The 15,796-nt window shown below is 38.3% G+C and overlaps 2 protein-coding genes and 1 pseudogene across 2 annotated transcripts; all 3 read right to left on the bottom strand.

Moving 5' to 3' along the window:
• Positions 1–338: 338 nt before the first annotated feature.
• On the bottom strand, positions 339–952 carry LOC142209988 (olfactory receptor 10A3-like; annotated as a pseudogene).
• Positions 953–7,452: 6,500 nt separating this feature from the next.
• Positions 7,453–8,403, bottom strand: LOC142209987 (olfactory receptor 10AG1-like). The gene has a single exon (XM_075279021.1). The coding sequence runs from the start codon at positions 8,401–8,403 to the stop codon at positions 7,453–7,455; it is 951 nt and encodes a 316-aa protein (XP_075135122.1).
• A 4,939-nt stretch (positions 8,404–13,342) lies between these two features.
• On the bottom strand, positions 13,343–14,305 carry LOC142209986 (olfactory receptor 10AG1-like). The gene has a single exon (XM_075279020.1). It carries the CDS (start codon positions 14,303–14,305, stop codon positions 13,343–13,345), a length of 963 nt encoding a protein of 320 aa, XP_075135121.1.
• Between the last annotated feature and the right edge of the window lie 1,491 nt (positions 14,306–15,796).

Genomic DNA, 15,796 nt, shown 5'->3' with positions numbered 1-15,796 from the left:
AGAGAGAAGAGCAGGGGGCCAAGGACCAAGCCCTGAGGAACCCCAACAGCAAGGGAAAGAGGGGATGAAACAGAGTCTGCATATGATACACTGAAAGTGCGGTCTGAGAGATAAGAGGAGAACCAGGAGAGTGCGGTGTCCTTGAAGCCGACTGAGTGGAGCATAGTGAGGAGGAGTTGATGGTCAACAGAATCAAATGCTGCAGAGAGGTCCAGAAGAATAAGAAGAGACAAGTCACCATTGGTTTAGCTATCAGTAGACCAATGGAGAATTCCAATGGTAAGGTGACATTGAGGCGACAGAGAGAAAAAATAATATTCAGCATTGTTGACCTAGTTTTATGTTATACCAGATCCTTCTGACAGCACATCATTATTACGTAAACTGTATATAAAGGGATTTAACAATGGTGCAATAACTGCATACATGAGCGATATAAATTTGTCCTGACCAGTACCATAACTTGACTTGGGTCTCAGGTACATTACACTACCAGATCCATAGAATATAGTCACCACTATGAGGTGAGACGTGCAGGTGGAGAAAGCTTTCTTCCTTCCTGGTGCTGAATGTTTCTTAACAATTGTCCATATTATTACTGAATAAGACATTATTGTTAATATAAAGGAAACTACAATAACAGACAATGTAATAATAAAGGTAACAACTTCATGAACTTGGGTGTCTGCACATGCCAGCACCATGATAGGTGGAATATCACAGTAAAAATGGTTAATTTCATGAGATCCACAGAATGGCAGAGAAAACATGAGCATGGTCTGTATTATGGCAACAACCGCCCCTATAATCCATGAACCACATATAAGCTTCACACATTTCTATGCATAAGGATGTTATATAATAAGGGATGACATATGGCGATATAGCGATCGTAAGCCATTGATGCTAGCATATAACACTCTGAACCAGCAAATAAGAGGAACAGGTACATTTGTATGGCACAGCTATAAAAATATATTGTTTTTTGTCCAGTGAGAAGATTTCTTAACATTTTAGGACTTATAGTTAAAATATAACAATTTTTTTTTTTTTTTTTTGTAAATCTATTTTTATTGAATTTTACTAACAAATTTCCATGAAAGAGAAGTTAGCCAGAAAGAAGTACATGGGGGTTTGAAGATTTGGACTGAATCTGTATAAAATAATCAAAAACATGTGGGCCGATAAGGACATCTTGAAGATGCAGAGAAAGACAAAAAATAGGAAATATTGAAGTTTGGGGACATCAGAAAACCCTACGAGGATGAATTCTATTATTGCTGTATGGTTCCCTTTCTCCATGATCCCTAATAGTAAAGTCCTTTCTACATGTGAATTTGTGAGCAGCAGAATAAAGGTAATTTTACAAGAGGTTGTAGCAATGTTTTTAGTCTATAGTATTAACCCGACATGTTTAAATGCTAAACAAGTAAAAACATCACTAAAAGTCAAAAAATAAATTTGAAATAATTCCAACGCTATAGGATGGATTCCTACACAATGTGATGCCTTCCAATTCTCCACCAGTCCTCATAGAGAAGACTCTTGTATCGCTGTGGTCCTGAGTTTAATTCCATGTGTATGAAGTTTTTTATGTTTTCTTGGATTCTCTGGTTTTCTATCACACTCCAAAAACATGCCCACCGGTCAAATGACCCCCTATAAAATTGCTTTTGTGTATCTATACATGAGATGATAAGAGAGGTAAATTATACTGTGAGCTCCATTGGGGACAATTCTGTATGGTTGATGAAATTTTCCATAGAGTTCTATGGAATGTGTTGACATTATCTAAGAAATGGCAAATAAATGTCCTGGACAGAAGATTTCTCCAACTTGGTGTTCAATAGTAAGTGGTATACATTAGAATACATCTACTTTATCTGACAAAGTGTTCTACCACTTGAAGGTCAAAGGACTATAGAGGAGTCAGTAACAGCACTACAACCATGTATCATCTAATCCATAGCACACATGCAATGTGTAATTCATTCCGTCCTGGTCCACTTTCAGATCCTGATCCATGATCCAGAAGCCTTATCCAGTAACCTTGTTGGGTGTCTCACTATACAAGAACCATATAGCTTCCTAATAGAAATCCTTAGTAATACAATTTAGTTTATATAGAGATAAAGCAACATCAATCCTCCTGTTAATTTTTGTAATTATTCTCAGAGGTGGAAAATCACCAGGGTGTAATTTTCTATGGTAAGTCTGAAATATCGTAAAAAATATTGAATTCACTGTAGGTTTGGTAATTGACATCACTGATTAGAATGATATTTTCTCCATGTATTTTATATCATGTTTCATATAGGTAGTCTTACCATTTCATTGCTCCATGTCCAGAGTGTTCTCAGCCAATAAGATGTCTCTGTCCTATTGTCACCTCTCTATCAACTTATACCTGCATCTCATCCCTTTCCATCCTTCCTAATGATCAGGGTTGAGCCGATCTTGAGATTCAGGATCGTTTTTAAAAATCCTATTTCTGATTATTTTCCCCTAATGTCCGGTTACCTGCACAGAACCGCTGCCGCCTCCCCTCCCGGTGTGTATGCAACTCCGTGGAGCTCCGGTCTGTTGTTCTCTGTCCGTTTCTCTCCTCTCTCATTCAGACGTATGCACCCCCGCCTCCATAGTGAATCACTCACATCTCCCCGCCCTGTACCCGCCCACACTCTCCTAAGCCACAACAAGCCTCGACTACTCTCAGCATCAGTAACACTAGCCTAGGGAGGCGGGAGTGCACACAGCACTCTGCCAGCGTGTGAATGAGAGAGGAGAGGAAAGAGAACATCGGCCTGGAGCTCCGGGGAGCGGCAGTGGTTTTGTGCAGGAAAGTTACAGTTAAGTTAAGTAGCAGGTAAGGGTTGAATGATCGAGATCGGAATTCCGTTCCCTATGTAGCAGTGCTGGACGTGTACTTAGCTCGACTACACTGGAGATGCAGCCGCGCTGAGCGCATGGCCAGCACTGCTACACCCGAGATGTGAACCCTGCTGCTACATCTCGGCATAGGAATGCATTGACCAGTGTTGATTGGCCGAATGCCATACAGAGTACAGCATTTGGCCAATCAACGCTGGTTCTGCCGGAGGAGGCGGAGTCTAAGACCGGTCCACAGCAGTCTCTGTTCTGGTTCGATCTTAGACTCTGCCTCCTCACAGACGAGCCTCCGGCAGAACCAGCGTTGATTGGCCGAATATTGTACTCTGTATGGCGTTCGGCCAATCAACGCTGGTCAATGCATTCCTATGGGAAAAGTCAGCTCCCGCATATCGCAAGCTGACAGGGATCCCGACGTAATACAGTGACTTGGGCATGTTAGATGCCCCCAGACATGCTTCCCTGCTGTCCCAGTTGCATTCCAGGGTGTTGGCATCATTTCCTTGGGTGCCATAGTGAACTTGGTGACTCTCCTGAGTCGAAGAGTGGGATCCCCTGAAACGAGCATTTTTCCCCATAGACTATAATGGGGTTCGATATTCGTTTGAATAGTCGAATATTGAAGGGCTATTCGAAACGAATATCGAATATTTTACTGTTTGCTCATCTCTAAATATAACCCTTCTTTGCTGCTTTTGGACTCATTGTAGACAGCAGAGTTGCAACTTGAAGCTCCTTGGCTCCAATGAAAAATATATAATGTAAAACCAGCTTACTATGTGCAGTCTATAATACTGGTATCTTTTTATGTTGTAGAAAGGTCTTTGGACTCCCTGGGGCTCCAGGGCTAGCACCCCTATAGATACATCCCCAGGTGGACAGCACAATTCAACGCACTACAGACGTGCACCCAGATCCACACAAGAGAAAAGCCATGTGCTCCCTGCTTCACCACTCTGCCCCTATGTGCTCCGGGTCTCAGGACCTCTAGGCGCAATGTTATGATGTCACTAAATTGTGCCTGCAGCTGCCTGAAGACTGCGGGAGCAGATACTTCTACAGAGAAGCAGGGCAGCGAGGAGAGGTGAGTGTCAGTGTTTTTTCATGTTAAATTTTGGGGCAGATAGAGAGTGGATATAAACTGGGGGTGGGGGGGGCAGGTGAAGAAGGACAATAAACTGGGATGTGGCAGTTGAGGAGGAATGTTAAAATAGGGGGTAGATAGAGGGAGACATTAAACTGGGGAGGCAGATGAAGAGGGACATTAAACTGGGGGCATATGAAAAGTAGCAATTGAATGAGGGTAGATGAAGAGGGGCATTACTGACAAATCAACTAACTCTTGTTGGGAATGTATGCCTGTATGACATTCACTACCTCCCTATTACTTCCTGCGCTTTGAGTTCCTTGCTGAGAAAAGTAAATTACAAATATTTGTCTTTGTCGTTATCCTATATTATTAGACAAAATGGCAAAAGTTTGACAAATACTGAACGACAAAGAATTACAGAGACTCCTACAGAAGTTATCAATATGAGTTATTGGCAGATGTAACAGGGTTTACATTTAGAGTTGCTTTGATTTGCAGCTAATAAATAACAACTTTGCTTTCTCCCATTACTACACAGGAACCTGCTGTGTGTGTATCTGCAGTATACAATTTGACCAGTAGATGGCAGTGGAACATTAAAAAAATCAGCCCAGCAAAGCCTGACGAGGAAAAACATGCTGAAAACTGATGAATTGTGCTGTAAAGGCTCTGGTAAGAGTTTGTGTGATGATTGCCTGTACTTGCTGTAGACCAGATTGGAGGGCTATAATTTTGACTATCTTAGGGAATTGTTCACACTACTGCCGCTGTTCGCTCCTGGGTTTCCATCCTAAACCCCAGGGAAACTGAACAGGGGACAGCTTGCTGGCAGTCAGTTTTAAAACCCATTCATTTGAATGGGTTTTTAAAGGTGACCGCTGGTGTCTGTAGGTGGCCTCTCCTGTAGGCGGCCTTTTTTTTTTTTTTGCACAGAAACAAAGTGCTGCATATACGATTTTGTGTCCGTGCAAAAAATAAAAACGCTTTCCCCGCAGAGAGGCTTCATGCGGACACCTGCAGTAACCTTAAAAAACCCATTCAAATTAATGGGTTTTAAAGCTGTCTGCCGGCAAACCGTCCCCTCTCCAGTTTCCCCGAGGTTTAGGACGGAAAACATACCTCCCAACTTTTGAAGAACAGAAAGAGGGACAAAATGTGCGGACAAAATGTGCTATGTGCACCGCTGCAAATTTAGCTCTGCCCACTTTTATGCTTATTCAGCCCATTCTCATTCATTTTTCATGTGCCCCCACACAGTATAATCCTGCTACAGTCACCCGTACATTATATGGCCCCACATTATAATGTTCCCTTTCAACTGCCCCAAAGCTTTTTTACCTTACTGATGGAGGTGGTGGAAGATCTTCTTTAAGAACAAAATAATTCAAAAAATGCACAAAGAAAAAATTCAATTTCATTATACCCTAATATAATGATACAATGGAAATACTGTAAATGTCTAAAATATATATGGAGGTTTAAAGTATATTCTCAAATGAGAAAACTTCTATTTTGCAGGACAAGATGTACTTTGTATTGGAATCATTTTATAAGTGTCAGTATGTTATACGACTTAGTGGCCAGTCAGAACTGCAAAATTTTTAGGAATTTTTTTTAAACATAAATAATAAAATGATACATTTTTAGAAATTTCACACAAAAAACTTTTTTAATCCTAAAACTTGATTAAAATAGACAATTTTTTAAACAACAGATTCCCTTTAAGAGACCTTTTTTAAGTAGTTGTCTTACAGTCCCTGACAGAAGTTCTGTCGCTTATCCATGTTGTGAAATCAAAAGCTTATAACTTGACTTTAAATTCATCTATTGGTTTAAGAAATGACTCCTATGAAAGCTGAAACCCTCCCAAATATTGATCATTTAATGAAGACGGAAAGGTCAGATTTTGGCAAGACAAAAGTTTTGTCGCACACATAAAGTAGTGTGAAAATCAATCAATAATTCAGTTCAAATTCAAAGATATGTTTCATAACATTGGTGTATGAAGTTGTGGTGATATTAGAGCCAGATTTAATGTTTTGTGTGACTTCCATGAGCTTGAAGGACGGCATCCATATGTTTTGACAATGATAGCACAGAATGCAGTCTTACAGCTTCCCAGAGTTCATCAAGATTCTTTGGTTTTGTCTGCCAAGCTTCCTCTTTCATCCTACCCCAAACATGCTCAATGATGTTCATATCTGGTGACTGGGCTGGCCAGTCCTGGAGCACCTTCATCTTCTTTACCTTGAGGAACTTTAATGTAGAGATGGATGTATGAGATGGAGCACCATCCTGCAGCAAAATGTGACCCCTTTTATGATTGGAAATGTAAGAGGAAGCTAATACTTCTTGATATTTTAGGCTAGGGATATTGCCTTCTACCTTGCAAATGTTTTCCACACCCCCATACTGAATGTAGCCCCAGACCATGATCTTTCCACCACCAAACTTCACTGTTCTCTGGGTGTATCTTGGATCCATACAGGCTCCAGTAGGTCTCCTGCAATATTTGTGGCGGCTGTGGTGTAATTCAACTGAAGATTCATCTGATAAAATCCACATTCTGCCACTTTTCCAGCGTCCATCCATTTAGCAGGCTATGGGCCTTTGTTTAGTGATGGCTTCTGCGCACTAATTCGACCATGGAGGCCATTTCGAGAGAGAATCCTACAAACTGTTCTAGTTGACACAGGGACTTGAGGTGACCAGGCCTGTTGGAGCTCTGCTGCAGTGGAAGAGGGGCTGGCTTTTGATTTTCTAACAAACAAACGTTCCTCCTGAGCCATTGTCTTGCAGTGTCTGCCTGACCTGGGCTTGACAAAAACATCTCCAGTCTGTTCAAATCTTTTTGTAACTCTTTGTACTTGACGCTGAGACACATTAAAGGTGTGGCCGCCTCTGCAGTGGATCTGGTCTTCAACCTCATGATAATCAAGGCTTTGGTCGCAGGGTTGATTTTTGGCATGTTGTCAAAGGTGAAGTTTTAGTTCAAGTGAAGGTCTGGGGTGCTGGAGTTCTTTTTATACACACCCACTAATGGACCGATCAATTAGTGAGCACAGACGAGGCTGTAAACTAGAATTGGGGGCATTGTAGGACAAGGCGACAAAACTTTTATCTTGCCAAAATCTGACCTTTCTGTTTTCATTAAGTGATCAATATTTCGCCAGTGAAGCCAGTTTATTTTCTTAATAAAAAAACATATTTGGGAGGGTTTCAGCTTTCATATGAGTCATTTCTTAAACCAATAGATGAATTTAAAGTCAAGTTATAAGCTTTGGATTCCACAACATGGATAAGCGACAGAACTTCTGTCAGGGTATTTTACTAAAGCCATTACAGAAGACTACTCATGACTTTTTAAAAATCCTATGTACAGTATTCACTTGCTATTGAAGTTTTACAACGGAGATATTGGAGATTGGATATAAATTGACGATAAAAATACAATACATGCATTAGATAGTAATTTAGCGGTTATCATGAAGTGCTATGCCAATTTCACCTATTACCTTTTTAACTGCATTTTTCACATCATTATTCCTTAAACTATATATAAAAGGGTTCATGAGAGGTGCGATAACAGTGTACATAAGCGACAAAAATTTCTCTTCATCCATGCCATAATTTGACTTTGGTCTCAAGTACATAATAGCAGCTGACCCATAGAACATAGAGACGACTATCAGATGGGAGGTGCACGTTGAAAACGCTTTTTTCCTCATCCCTGCTGGATGGTTCTTGAGAATTGTCCGGATAATGTTTGTATATGAAATTACTGTTAATATAAAAGGTCCTACAATAATAAGAAAAGTGATTATAAGCATGATGATCTCATTAAATTGTGTGTTATTACAGGCCAGATTCATTAATGGTGGAATATCACAGTAAAAATTGTTAATCCTATTGGAACCACAGAATGGCAGTGAAAATATCAATATGGTTTGTAGGACACCAACCATTATCCCAATAAACCAACAAGCAAGGACCAGCATGAGACAAACAAACCTTCTCATAATATGATTATACTGTAAGGGATGACAAATGGCATTATAGCGATCATATGCCATAGCTGCCAACATATAGCATTCCGCACTGCCCAGTAACAGATAACAGCACATTTGTAGAGCACATCCATGGAACGTGATGGTTTTCTGTTGGGAGAGAAGATTAATCAACATTTTTGGAGCTATAGTTGACATATAACATATCTCCAAAATGGAAAAATTGGCAAGAAAAAAATACATAGGTGTATGAAGAGTTGGGCTAAATCTGTATAAAAGAATTATGAACATATGAGCCAAGAGTGAAATCTTAAAAATGGAGAGAAAAATTGCAAATAGGAAATATTGAAGTTGAGGATCAGTAGAAAAGCCAACAAGTATAAATTCGAGTATTCTGGTATGGTTTCTTTTTTCCATTTTATGCATGATGTCAATAGTAAGTTTTAAAAAATGCTGTTGAATCCTAAATAAGAAAAAAAATACAAGACAAGTCACTGTCGATCTGTATGCAGCCTCTTTATATAGCATTTTTGCATTATAGTTAGTATTTTCTTATTGTGTAGTGATACCATTTCCTCCTTAGTAGTACTTTTTTTTTTTAAATGTAGATTGTGAGCCCAATATAGGGATCACAATGTACTTTTTTTTTTGCTATCTGTATGTCTTTGTAGACTGGTTAGGAAATCCACAAAAACACAGGGAGAACATACAAATTCCTTGCAGATGTTGCTCCTGGTGGGATTAGAACCCAAGACTCCCATACTGCAAGGCTGCAGTGCTAACCAATGAGCCACTGTGTTGCCCCTATCTTTACTGGTACTTATACTTTTACACTCTAACCGCATGCACTTTATAAGAGAGTGTCTTTTTACTGTCCTGAAAGGTGTGGGTTGAAGTCAGGTTTGCTTGTATTGATCAGAAATATTTTTTATAAATTTTTATTGTAGAAATTGATTATTTAAATCTGTTCTATTATATCCGCAACAAGGAAATTAAAATAATCTAATCACGAGAACATACTTTTCTGATATCCCTATACCATTCACTTTTTTCCTTCAAAGACAGTAGCCGGCAAATTAGGACAATGATTGTTAATATACTGACTAACTGTAATATTTTAATTAAATGAAATTGCATAATGAAAAATATTTCCTAAAGCTATTTTATGTAGCTACTTTATTAAAAATATTGACATTCCAAAATGAAATCGTATGTTTAAATTTTTAATGAATTTTTTAGATTTTAAATCAGTCATTTTAGAATTATATATCGGATTGAATATTCTGAATATTAAGTAAAACATATTAAAATTAATGCACTAATTTTACCTGGTGATTCTCATCTAAGTAAAAATATAGTGACAGTCTGTTTATTGTACTGTATTAAAATTCTTATGGTGCATTATGGAGATTGATATGGCGCTTTAGTGATATATAGGATCAGGTAAAGGAAAGCAGCTGTGCTTTATTTTTATAATTTTATTTGCCACTAAGGTAAAGTATACCCCAGAGTATAATTTCTACAATGATTGATACAATTATGTTAAAACAAAATAAACAAAATAGAAGACCTCCCTAGACATTTCTTAATAATATTCATCTAATATTCATGTATTTTAGTTAATTTTGTATTGATAAAATAATGATACAAATAAACCATTTCCGTAACATATCAAGCAGGACTTTTCTCTCTTCTTTGTTCGGGCAGAAACCAGACGGGAACTCAGTGGACCCCATTATAGTCTATGGGTTCTACAGGTTTCCTCGGGTAACTGCTTTTTAAGTGGATTGGGTTTCCATCATCAAAATTATTTTAAAAAGTACATTTAAATGAAATATAATTCATGTGGCTTCCACAGTTTCTGCATCTCCACTGTATTGGTCAGTGGAGACCTGTTGGCAATGCCTGTGATTGGAGACTGAAACATCTATTTGTATATCACCATGTCTGTAACATTCGCTGACCCCAACTCTTTTACTATGACAGCTGGAATTCTATTGAAGGCTCCCAGGCTTGCCTTCAGTATAGTTCTGCTACAGACTACCGTAGGCAGCCTGTAATAGAACTCTATGGATTTTACAATATATTGAAATGAATTAGTATTTCAATATATATACCCTTAGGGGGTCTAAAATAAAAGTAAAAAATTTAAAAAGTTTAAACACGTAAAGTTCAAATCAACCCCTGTCCATAGATGACAAATAAAAAAATAAAGTAAAACACATACACATTAGGCATCTCTGTTCAAAAATGCCTAAACTATACAGTGGCTTTTAAAAGTATTCCTATTCCTTGTCACCTTACAAACACAAACTTAAAATTTCAGCAAAATACATTTAAGTGATAGTCCAACACAAAGTAGCAGTTAATCGTGAAGTGGAAGGAAAAGGATACATGGTTTTCCAAATTTCAATCAAATAAAAATCTGAAACGTATGACATGAAAAAATATAAATTCCCCTGTACTCTGATACCCCTAAATAAAATCCATTGCACACAATTGCCTTCAGAAGTCACATAATGAGTTAATAGAGTCCTGCTGTGTGTAATTTAGTCTCAGTATAAATACACATGGTCTGTGAAGGCCTCAGTGGTTTGCTAGAGAACGCTAGTGGACAAACAGCATCATGAAGACCAAGGAACTCACCAGATAGGTTACAGATAAAGTTGTGGAGAAGTTTAAAGCAGAGCTAGATTATAAAACATATCCCAAAACATATCTCATATATTGAGCATCTCAAGGAGCGCTATTCAATCCATCATACAAAAATGGAAAAAGTATTCTACAACTAAAAACCTACCAAGACAATTAAAACATGGAAAGCACATGTCAGAAAAACGACCAAGAGGTCCATAGTCACTCTGGAGGAGCTGCAGAAATCCACAGCTCAGGTGGAAGAATCTGTGCACAGGACAACTATAAGTCTTGCACTCCACAAATCTAGCCTTTTTGGATGATTGGCAAGAAGAAAACCATTGCTGAAAGAAAGACATAAGAACTACTGTTTCCAGTTTGCCACAAGTCATATAGGGGACACAGCAAACATGTGGAAGAAGGTGCTCTGGTCAGATGAGACCAAATGTGAACTTTTTAGGTTAAATGTAAAGCACTACGTTTGGTGGAAAAGTAACCCTGGCTTTTCTTCAGCAGGGACAGGGAAGATGGTCAGAGTTTCTTGTGAAGATGGATGAAGCTAAGTACAGGGCAATCCTGGAAGAAAACCCGTTGGAGGTTGCAAAAGACTTGAGACCAGGAAGGACATTCACCTTCAAGCAAGACGATGACCCTAAACATACAGCCAGAGCTGTTTAGGTTTAGATCAAAGAATAGCACAGTCAAAATCCAGACCTAAATCCCCTTGAACATCTGTGGCATCTGTGGCAAGACGCTCTCCATCCAATCTGAGCTATTTTACAAAGAAGAATGGGAAAAAATCTCAGTCTCTAGATGTGCAAAGCTGGTAGAGACAGATCCCAAAAGTCTTGTAGCTGTAATTGCAGTGAAAGGTGGGCCTACAAAGTATTGATATATACGAGCTGAATACTTTTGCACGTCACACTATTCAGATTTTTATATGATTAAAATTTTTAAAACCCTGTATCATTTTTGTTCCATGTCACAATTATCTTCTACATTGTGTTGGTCATTACTTAAAATCTCAATAAAATACTTTTCAGTTTATGGTTGTAAGGTGACAAAATGTGAAAAAGTTCAAGGAGTATGAATATTTTTGCAAGCCACTGTACATTAGCTTTTATTAGAGAACCCCTTTAATATTAATATGAATATATTTGTTGCCTCCTTCATATATTACTGTTTCTGAAGGGTGCACATGATAAAAAGAAGAGCTGTGCAGGTAGTGTAGGTAGTTTAGTGTGTGCTTGATGGACTACTGCTCATTTTGTACTACTGCCTAGTGCATCGGACTACTGCCTAGTTCTTATGGGAACAGCATATGGGATGTGCTTATTTTTCTAACAGATCTAGTGATTGTGAAGGATTCTTGTTGTTGTCCTAGGATAGGACATCTCCATTTATGTCCTGTACCTCCACTCACACCACAACTGCATTACTATAAAACACCATACACTGTCCGCTGATTGTAACATAATATCCTATACCTATAACTTAAAAGATTTGTGCCACTGTGGACACTTATCCCCTTTCAACAGAACAAGGAATAAGTGCCAAATTGCTTTGAGCCTGATTGCAAACCCAAAGTCCCTCTAAAGCCTCCTCGTGAATGGAGTGCCGGTGTGCTGCCAGGACTGTAATTCAACCCCACAGAAGTGAATGGAATTCCATATAAAAGAAGGCCCTAGAGGGACTTATGGTCCCCCACCCCCCTGGTCACTGGGCTACCAGTGAGCGGACACTTATTCTGTGGATAGGAGATGTGTCCATAACAAGACAACCCCTTTAATCTCCCAAAAACTGAATTTATTACAAATATTCAATATTCTAATGTGCCTAAATCCAGAATACAATTTGCCATAGGTTTATCAATCTCATTCACAAAGCTCTACAATGCTGCAACTTCCTATGTTTGTTCCTTCATCTCTTGTCTATAACTTAAGACTCATGGACTCTGGTGAAAAAAAAAATAAAAATCTTTCTCCCCAATCAACTTCTCCCCACTGTCATCAGCCATTTTCCATCTAAACATTTTAGCAGCGTTTACATCCCCATTTCCTTCACTTTGGGTCATTATACTTGGTGAAGGGGTCACTGTAGAACATTATAGTGTGTGTAAATGGGGTGTTAAACTGTGTGGAGGCCAGGAAAGGGAGTGCTATGCCATGTGGGAGTGAGGGGTCCCAAGTCAAAAGTTTACTATGGGGCCAAGGCTTTGCTAGTTACACCCCTGCATAGGGGTATGTAGCTGCTTTTGTTAAAAACCCTTACAAAGCACTATTATTGGTTTTGGATGGAATTTTGGACCTAAGAGCATTCCCTTAACAAAATAGTATTAGTTATTAAAACTTCATCTAAAGTGTAAGACAAATAATGGACATGTGCTAAATAAATACATTATTTGGCAGATTTACAATGGACTCCAGTGAAAAAGCAAGCAAATCTTTATTACTAAGAACAATCGTGACCTGTGCTAAAATTATAACGTTAACCTCCCAATGAAACATTATGACAAAGGTGTAGAACCATAAATTAACACTCAAGACAAAGAGAAGGCCAACTATGAGGACATCCAGGACACCGACTCGAAGGATTTTCTGTATATTTGCCATCGTCTTTGAAATTACCTCCTTTCTTGGAAACCATTTTTCACCAATTTTTTGTGGTTGTCTCCAAGAGAGTAAACTAAGTATCATTGTGAGAAATATTGAACATACAAACACTACACAGTTAACCTCTTACCGTCATGAAGTGCTATTTTAATTTGTGATATGAGCTTTATAACTGCAATTTTTACTTCATTATTCCTCAAACAATATATGAAAGGGTTCATCGAAGGCACAATAATAGCATATATGAGGGACAAAAACTTCTCTTCATCCATGCCTTGACTAGACTTTGGTTTCAGGTACATAATAATGGCTGTTCCAGAGGACATAGATACAACTATCAGATGGGAGGTGCACGTTGAGAAAGCTTTTCTCCGCATACCTGCTGGATGGTGCTTGAGAATTGTCCAGATAATGTTTGTATATGAAATTACTGTAAAAAGAAGAGGTACTATAATAACAATAAAAGTAAGTATAAGCATGGTCATTTCAACGAGCTGTGTGTTATTACAAGACAGACTTAATAATGGCGGAATATCACAGTAAAAATTGTTAATTCTATTGGAGCCACAGAATTGCAATGAAAATATAAGTGAAGTTTGTAGGACACCAACTGTTATTCCAATAAACCAACAAACACAGATCAGGCTAATACAAACTGTCTTATTCATAATAATATTATATTGCAAAGGATGACATATTGCATTATACCGATCATACGCCATGGTGGTGAGCATATAGCATTCTGCGCTGGCTGTCATTAGAAAACAGTTCAATTGGATGGCACAACCATAGAAGGTGATAGATTTGTGTTGGGAGAGAAGGTTTATTAACATTTTGGGAACTATATTTGACAAGTACAACATTTCTAAAAATGAGAAATTGGCAAGAAAAAAATACATAGGAGAATGAAGACTTGGACTAAATCTATATAACAGAATTATAAACATATGAGCCAGCAGTGAAATGTTATAGATGCAGAGAAAGATCACAAATAGGAAATACTGGATATAAAGAACATCAGAAAATCCAGCAAGGATGAATTCATGTATTCTTGTATAATTTCTTCTCTCCATTTTATTGTTTGTGCCAACAATCTCTATCACAATACAAAAAGGCAAATATTAAAACAACAATTGTCCAGGAAATCCTATTAATATTATAAATGTGAAAGTTTGTGAGTTTGTGGGTTTGTGGGTTTGTGTGTTTGGATGTTTGCATGTTTGGATGTTTGTTCCTCAATCACGGAAAAACCGCTCCACCGATTTGGCTGAAATTTTCCACAAACATAGTCATTACACTCGATTAAACAATAGGCTACTTTTCGTCACAATAGCGCTCATACGTTTGTGCCAGGACCCCCACAAAACCCAAACTCACACCACCATCTCTGCAATCTCACACACTTTGGACCATAGCAAACCACAAAATTCATATTGCCCTCTACAGCCTCGCCCCTAACCCCACCCAATCACATATACATATACTTTACCACTTTGCCCCTCACCTTAACGATTCTCCAGGAGGCGCTCTTTAACGCTCCGGAGCAGCCATGTTTGCCGACCCCCACCACTCTGACAATCCGCGACACCACCCACCCATGTCAATACCCCTAGGCGGTCTAATAAATGCAAAAAAAAAAGTTTAAAAAAAGTAAAAAAAATATTAAAAAAATAAATAAAAAGGATTAAAAATTCAAATCACCCCCCTTTCCCTAGAACACATATAAAAGTAGTTAAAAACTGTGAAACACATACATGTTAGGTATCCGCGCGTCCTAAATCGCCCGCTCTACAAAGTTATACAAATATTTTGCCTGTTCGGTAAACGCCGTAGCAGGAAAAATGGTCAAAAGTGCCAAAACGCCATTTTTTCACTGTTTTGATTCTGCTAAAAATTTGAATAAAAAGTGATCAAAGCAATAACATTTCCCGAAAATGGTAGAACTACAAAGTACACCCGGTCCCGCAAAAAAAGACGCCCTATACATCCCCGTACACGCACGTATAAAAAAGTTACGGCTGTCGGAATATGGCGACTTTTCAAAAAATAATTTTTTAACACAGTTTTGGATTTTTTTTAAGGGGTCAAAATGTAAATAAAACCATATAAATTTGGTATCCCCGGTATCGTAACGAAACACAGAATACAGGGGACATGTCATTTTGGTTGCACATTGAACGCCGTAAAACCAAAACCTGTAAGAAAGTCGCAGAAATGCATTTTTTCTTCAAATCCACCCCATTCTGAATATTTTCCCTGCTTCCCAGTACATTATATAGAATAAATAATGGCGGCATCATGACGAAAAATTTGTCCCAGGAAAAATTAAGACCTCATATGGCTCTGGGAGCGGAGAAATAAAAAAGTTATGGGGTTTAGAAGGAGGGGAGTCAAAAACGAAAATCAAAAAATGCCATCGGCGGGAAAGGGTTAACTTCAAATACTTCTGTCCCAAAGTCACTATGTAAAGTTTCTCACAACACCGTATATATAGCAGCTCAAATACAAAGTAACTGCAACACAAAAGTCTCACATATTCTCAGAATTACAGCAAAAACAAGATA

The sequence above is a fragment of the Leptodactylus fuscus genome, chromosome 6, assembly GCF_031893055.1.
Source record: "Leptodactylus fuscus isolate aLepFus1 chromosome 6, aLepFus1.hap2, whole genome shotgun sequence".
Lineage (NCBI taxonomy): Eukaryota > Metazoa > Chordata > Amphibia > Anura > Leptodactylidae > Leptodactylus > Leptodactylus fuscus.
Note: the sequence above shows the minus strand (reverse complement) of the source record. Positions and strands in the feature narration are given on the sequence as shown.